Here is a 7,525-nt window from a genome sequence, read left to right on the forward strand (position 1 = left end):
TGGGGACATGTTCCACCCTGACCGGAGGAGTAGCCTGGGGATCCCCACCCCATCCTCTGCTGCTGGCTGTGAAGCAGGGACACCACAACAAACAGCTTCCATCTCCCAACTGGAAGCTTCCGCTTGCCCTTTTCTGGGTCCCGCAGGATGCAGGATGTTTTACTCCTCCTTAGCACCTCTGATGAAAGGGGGACGGCGGAGCAGGGGATCTTTCACTTAAGTCAGCCTGAGGTCCTTCAGCGAGGTGGCCCAGCCTGCAAGCTCATGTGCGCAGCTGTGGAAAGTGCATCAGCACTTAAATTCGGCAGCTTCACTCCAGTCTGCCAGAATCTGGCCCATTTTGAGAAACTGAGGCACAAAGGGATGAGTGACACTGTCCCCCAAGGAAAGAACAGATTGCCCCTCTGCCTCCCCTCATGGCCCAGGCACCAGGAGCACCAGGCAGATTGCCCCTCCAGGGTGAGCACTGCACAGTCTCCAGCACCTTCACTCCCCTGCAGAACCTCCCAGGAAGCAGGACACACATGGACCTCAATTTGAGATCTCTACTGAGCTCACCCTCACATTTGGGTAGAGACAGGTACCACTTTCTCCCTGATGCTGGTAGAAAACCTGATCTAATTACCTTCAAGGGCCCCCTGAGAGCAATTTAAGCCAGCAAAGGGAGTGATGCTATTACTGCATCAAAACGGCTCTCTGATGAAACATCAGTCTGACTTTTTCCCCCCCACACTTCTTTTTTCTTCTGCCTTGCTAGGTATTAATGGCTAATCACTTGGCTAATTACCACCCCAGGGGTCTCTTGGCCAATTAGCTGACCTTGCAAGAGACAGCAAGAAGCAAATCACTGCCCAGAGGTGGCATTTCTCTATGGCTGTGGGGATAACTGCACCAGTGCAGTAATGCTGAAGGGCCCAAGGTTGAGAGGAATGCACTACTGAACCTGGAACTCGCACAGTACCTCAACTACTGTGTCAGGCAATAATGTCTAAGGATCTTCCACTCCAGGCTTGCCCAGGTTCTGGTTGAAAAATAATCATTTGACCCCTTTTCTGAACGACACTGATGAGCTAAGTGGCTGAGCTCTTTCCTAGACTCGTGCTGGTGTGGTATTGGGAAGCAAAAAGTGTGATGTATCAGGAAGGGAACTGTATATAGGCTCTAGCTTGGAAATACCATATTGCTCCACTAGCTCCTTTTCTTTCTCTGAGTCCCACTAGTCTTTTTGAGCCCCTGTTCAACTAATTAAGTGGACAGTGTGTGACTGGGCAACAAATAAGCCAAGGAGGCTACATCTCAACAAATGACACCTCTAAGTGCAAGGCTAATAACTACTACAGCATATTTCTTGGGACTCCCTGTTCATATTTTCTGCAAGTCACACCTTAACTCAGGAACAGCCATACTGTCCCGTTCTGTCCCAGGCTAAAGCTTTGTACCTTTGGTCTTTAGGACACAACTTTACCGTGGGCTAGGGCCCTGCAGTACTGTGGAGTCAGTGCAATGTGAATTTGCCAGATCAGATCAGTGTCCCCTGCCTGTGACTAATGCAGAACATGAATGAATCACTGCTGGACCCTGTAGATTTTATAAAAGGTTCCTTTCTTCCAAATCCAGCTCCTCCCCATATGTATCTATCTGTGCTGGGGGAAATTTGTAGGTTTACAACTGTATCTAATAATCAGCCCCTACTAGTTAGAGATTTCATCTCCTTTACTGGGAGGTTGCTTAGTAGCAGGATGCTCCTGGTGGCAGTGGATGGACACGTGAAGGTTTAGCTGTATTTTTTAAAGTTCAGCCTGAGAGATCCCAAGGGAATCTCTGTCTTCAAGTGGACATAACACAGCCTTCCTGTGGCATTTGGCTGTTCTGCCAGAAGCCAGGAAGCAGGGAGGGCTGGCAGGAACAGCAGAAGGTTACGGTGTAACAATTGGATTTCCCACTCCCCTGCACCATTAACACAGTAAGAGCAAGCTACAAAATGTGGATGGCTCAGGCTGAGCCTCACACTGTCTGGACCCAACTACCACAAGGCTAAAGGAAAGCACTGGAGGCTGCCAGGATCAGAGATCTGACCTTGACTCATCTGCGTGGGTCTCACTCTCCACCCTCCCTTTTGTAGCAGGAACAAAACCCAGCGGGTAAGGCAGGAGGAGAATTAGTCTTGCTAGTTTTAGATGTGCATGATAATACAGCTCAGAAAACTGGGGGTTTCTTTTCAAACAAAATATTTATTTATACATCAAATTAAAAAAAAAAAAAAAAAGCAGCTGACAAGAAGAAAAATAAGCTAATTTGGATATGGTCAGTGTCAGACAGAGGACCCTGAATTCTGGAACCCCATTTATCCACAGTGATGAGATAGCAGCAATCCAAGCCTCCCCATCACAACGCAGTGGCTCAAGGGAAGGAGGACAAGATCAATATCCCAGGCTCACTCACTCCTGCCCTGTCTACCAAGCCTTTGCTTAGAAGAGGGATGTGATACTGGAAAAGTGGCAATCAATGCAGACTAAGCAACATATCTAAGGGCTGGGGTCTGGGGTTGTTGCTAGGAGAGTTTGACAGCATGCTCTGACCTAAAAAAATCAACAAAAAAAGTGTAAACACATGACAATTAAGTCTTAGTGGTATAATAAAAATTAGGGGCCTGATCCTGTACTGAAGCCCTCAAAGACACTGGATGGTACCCTGGGAGATCCACCCTGCCAGGCTCTACAGAGCAGAGCTGAAGGCAGTGAGTTTGTAGGAGAAGCAAAGCAGTATTGGTTGGTCCCCTTCCCCAGGCAATGGCAGCAAAGCGTGTGCACAACGCATTGCCAACAACCCTTGTGCCAGAGTTAGGTGCTCTGTGGCTGGTACTAGCAACAACAACAGCAACAAAGAACAAAAAAGAGCCAGCATTTCTCTGAGCCATCACAGGGGAAAAAATGTCAGCAATAAATACTCCTTTTCTTTCTTTTAAAAGAACACTCAAACAAAGACAGAAAATGAAAAGCCAGGAAATAATAAATTGTAGGAGGAAAATGGCAGCAGCTCTGTTTCCCTGTCCTGCTATCAGCCCATGCACCTGGGGTTTGTTCTAAGGCTTTTTTTTCCCCCTGCCCCTCCTCATTTTCCTTTTATTGAGTCATTAAAAACTGGGAGCGGATCTCCCTAGGCGTGCAGTGGGCAATGGGAACACTACCCAGACCCCACTGAAAAGAAAGTGATAAGGAACACAAAAAATCAGTTCACCTGATAATGGCATCTATGTTTCCATTGCCATAAGCTTTCCTGGCCTCTGCCCTTCTACGGACAGCCCACCTGACCCCCTCCCAAGGTTAAAAATAAACAAAGAAGACAACATACAAACAAATTCCAGTGTTTCAGGGGTGCAGAAGTGGGAGGAGGAACCTCAGGGAGGGAAGTGGGGCCAAAGGGCACTCTGAGACATGAAGACACAAACAGAGTGTAATATACAGGCTGGGCAACAGTCGTTAAAGCAAATAGTAACACCTAAGCCACCGACCAATACAAACACCACAGAAGGGTACGAAAGTTGTCAAGAGAAATTAAAAAGCCAAACCAAAACCGAGAAAATAATTACCCAACCTCCCACCTCCCATACACCCCAAAAATGATCTGTAAGCAAAGCTGCCCTCCCTCCCCGCTCACCCCAGCCCGCCCTTCCTGCCAGTGCTGGAAGCGTCCAAAGTCTCTGCTGAGCACCCAGGGCTGGGCCAGGGACGTGCACACGCGTGTGCAGGGGGGTGAGCGTGCGTGCAGTGTGTGTGCAAGCGGCCGCCGCACGCTCGGCTCCGCTCGGCGGGGATGCAAGGGGAGTGGGAGGGCATCACTCGTGTGTAGGTGTCTGTGTGTGTGTGTGTGTGTGTGTGTAGCAATGAGGTGTCGAGCTACACGTACCACTCCTTTTTGGAAATAAAAGATCCGTCGTTCTGTGAGACCATGTTCTCCGCTATGTCGAGCTGCTCGGGGTCGTACTGGAAGCCGAGTGTCCTTTCGTCATAAGGTTCAGGGTGTGCCTCACCCTCGTCTACTGTGAAGTAAGGCCGCTTAGCATCCTCCTCGTATTTGTTGGGACCACCCAGCTTGCGCTCACCTCCCGCATCCTCATCCTCATCTTCGTAGGTGCTGCCGCCCAGCGGGCCCGGCTTCTTCTCGTCGTCCGAATCATCGGGGTACTGGAGGTTTTGGGCCATGGGAGGGTGATGCTGTGGGATGCCAGCCTTGCTGTAGCCATTGCCATACACGTGCTTCTTTGTGCTGTAGTCACCCTTGAAGGTGTGACGCCGGCGCCGGAGTAGCACAAAGAGCACCACAGCCACCACCAGGACCAGCGAGACTCCTCCCACTATGCCCCCAATCACCGGTGTGGGGATGTTCGGCTGCACCATGGATTTGCGATCATCGATTGGAGACGGGGTGTAGGGCAATTCTGGGTAGGAAAAGACAGATGGAAGGGGGAACAGTGTCAAACCATGCGGAAACGCGCCCTCCCTCCATGCTTTCATTGCCATTTTTCGGGGGTGAAGGGGTGGGAAGATGAGGGTAAGGAACAGGGATGGGAAAAACTAGGGAAAGGGGAACAGGGTGCATCCTCACAGGGGTCAGCGCATGGGAGCTCTGCCTTAGCAAGGGGAACGCAGCGTGCTGTGCCAAGCTCGCCAAGCCTCATGCAGGAGCCCAGCAGGCTGGAAGTGGCGTTTCCCTCCCTATCCCACCTGGTTCCTCCAGACGTGCTCAGATCAGTCTAGTCCCTTGAGTCCAGACGCTTTCCATTTTACTGGGTCCAGTTTACCAGAGCATACTGACAGCCCCAGGGTGCTCCGGCTGGGGAGCAAGACCCAAACCCTACCCAACGGTGGGCACCGAGCTGCCACGACTGCTCCCTCCCGTGCTAGCCCTGCCAGCTTTGCATCCCCCTCCTCAGCATCCCAGCCCAGCCTGACTCTAATCAATCTAGGTCAGGCCAGAAGGCAGCAGCACCTTATGATCTCCCCTCTCACCCACCCTACAAGTGATCTGCAGCTTCAGAGTGCTGCTCAGGGTCACGGCTGGCTCCTGAACCTGCTTGCTGACCCAGCTGTGCTCTGCAGCACAGGGACACAGACCTCCCACTGTTTCTTTTTCTTCTGCTATTACTGTGGCCAGCATAGAGTACCACTAGTCATGCTAATCTTGTTCCTGTAGTTACCTTGACCTATTGAAAAAAATAAATAACTCAAAAGAGAAAAAGAAAATGGATAAGAAAGAAGCTCTTTTTCATGCAGTTCAACACCTGGAATTCGGCACAGATAAAGTTTGATCCAGGACTTAAATCAACCTTCCTAACGTTCCCTGGGCACAGTGACAGCCCCTGGCCAAACTCAGCTTTCACACACTGCCCGTTGAGCATCCCTCTCGGTGAGGCATTAAGCACCACATGGCAATCTGTCTTTCACCTGCCACTGAATTTAGGCAGCGGGTGCCTGGTTAATGCCGCCCGGCAGCCTTGTCCTCACACACTATATGCTCAGACCCCTTGCACTGCTTTTGCCACTCCTAAGGCCTGTCTGCCAGCCCTGCTCAGAGCCACCAGCCTTTATTGCTGCTCTGGAGCCTCCTGGCCCTCACTTTTTACCCTGGCAGCCAAGGAGAGTCGCAGACCAACTAGCAATCGCAGCATGCATGCCCAGAAGAGCAGCCAGGATGGGGCAATGGGGAAGGAGGGGCTCAAAGGCAGCAAATTCAAAAGTTATATGAGGCAGAGCATGCTTCCTGCCCCTTCTTCATGTGCCTGCGTGACTGCCTGCTGCCAGCAGCCACGTTTCTGCATTAAGGCCCTGGACAAGCAGGGGCTGGGCAGGGAATGGGGTTTCCCTGCACAACAGCTTAGCCCAGTTGCTAAAAAGAGGTGAGAAAAGAGCTTCCCCCAGCTAAAGGCAGTTCCTGAAACAGCTGCAGGTTCTGGACAAGAGTACTGAATTCAAGCAATTGCTGGTCTGATCCTTGTGGCATAAACGTTTTCCTTGGGCCTGAGAGCTGTTTCATTCCTGCCTTTCCTAAGACATCATCCCAACAACAGCATCTTGCTTTCTGCAGTGCTGCCTTGCCTTGAGCAAAGCCTCCCGAGCCTGAAACCACGCACAGAGCAGCACACTGGGCAGAACGGGCTGGGGACAGGCAGATGGAGGGGCTCCCTGCTGCAGCTGGAATGAGGAGCAAGACGCTGTGCAGGCAGGAGCCAGCATCCTTTTCCAAAGACAGCCTTCAGAGCAGGAGCAAGGGCATATATTTCAGTATAGGGAGCTGGGGCTGGGTTCTGGAAAGCCAAAACCACATGTTGCATCAACAGAAGGCTTGTCATAGCCAGCTGGTTAATGCAAAGCCTCTCTGCAGAGACAGCAAGGAATGTCACGTCCTACCCCTGGTGGTCCTGGCTGCCAAGGGCTCAGCTTCAACCACCCAAGTATCCACACAGCTCTTTCTGTCCCTATGCATGCCACCTCCCCAGGCTTGCTCCTTGCCATCACAGCCTCTGCAACCCCATAGTGCCCAATTTCCAACACTATGCACAAAGCAGGGGTATACCTGGAGCAGGGAAAGACCTCAGATCCTAGGGGCTCTACCTTTTCCCCTGCCCCACAGCTCTGATCTCAAGCCTTTTCCTACCTTGCTTTTCCCCACAACAAGGCTGATTTTGTGCATGGGACTGTGGGTCCCGATACCCCACCTCAAAAAGACCTGGACGTGGTGTGCATGCTGGGTGCAGGGTCCCTAAAGCCATAATGATCCACTCTGCCTCCCAGCTTTGGAAAACAGAGAGATCTGAGAGGGGAAGCCTGTGCACAATTTCAAAAGGAGCTTGTCCCACTTTTCTATTAAAAGCCCCTCGTTAACAGCGCACGTTGGACACATGAAGTGAAAGGGGGAATGTTTTTCTACCTTTCTCATATATATATATATATTTTTCCTGCCCTTTGTGCTGCCCACCCCCGAGATAGCACTTGCCTACGTGCCACCCCCCTGCCACTGCCAACGCCATGGACACTAAAACTAACACGCCTCTATGCTGGATTTCACATGTCGTTCAGGGAAGGAACTATTTTCTGCTCAGACTCCATCCCCTTCCTCCTCGCAGTGGCCCAATTCCCATGCCAGAGAAAACAAAACCAAACTGTGGGAAGAGAGGGAGAAGAAAGATGGGAAGATCGCAAGCCAGCAGCTGAAATCATCCCCTCCCTGCCCACACAGTTTCCTCCCCCTTGTCCACCCACCACACTCCCCCGGAGCTGGGACAAGCCAGTGGCTCTGGGTGCATGGCAGGGGAAGGCGAAGCCCTGGGTTGGGGGGAACGGGTACAACCGAGGCGTGAGTGACTCAGAGAGGAGGGGACTGGCTGCTCCGGAGCAGGGGGCACTGCCAGACCCCATCTCCAGGCTGAGCTGGGAAGGGCAGGGGGTCCCTTGCCCTCGCATGCCTCTGCCTTTCAACAAGGTCCTGGTTGCAAGGCCAGGCGGGGGGCAGGAGCATCCTGCCCCTG

General features: G+C 51.8%; 1 protein-coding gene across 1 annotated transcript in view; it reads right to left on the reverse strand.

Annotated features, from left to right (window-relative positions):
• Positions 1 to 3,855: 3,855 nt before the first annotated feature.
• The window catches only part of LOC104524913 (nectin-1-like), a 14,272-nt gene continuing 10,602 nt past the window's right edge, over positions 3,856 to 7,525 (reverse strand). Inside the window, 1 exon segment of the mRNA XM_010167940.2 lies at positions 3,856 to 4,438. Coding sequence (XP_010166242.2) covers positions 3,897 to 4,438 — 542 coding nt within the window. The 3' untranslated portion in view covers positions 3,856 to 3,896.

This window comes from Antrostomus carolinensis, unplaced genomic scaffold (assembly GCF_000700745.2).
Source record: "Antrostomus carolinensis isolate BGI_N321 unplaced genomic scaffold, ASM70074v2 scaffold240, whole genome shotgun sequence".
In the NCBI taxonomy this organism is placed as follows: Eukaryota; Metazoa; Chordata; class Aves; order Caprimulgiformes; family Caprimulgidae; genus Antrostomus; species Antrostomus carolinensis.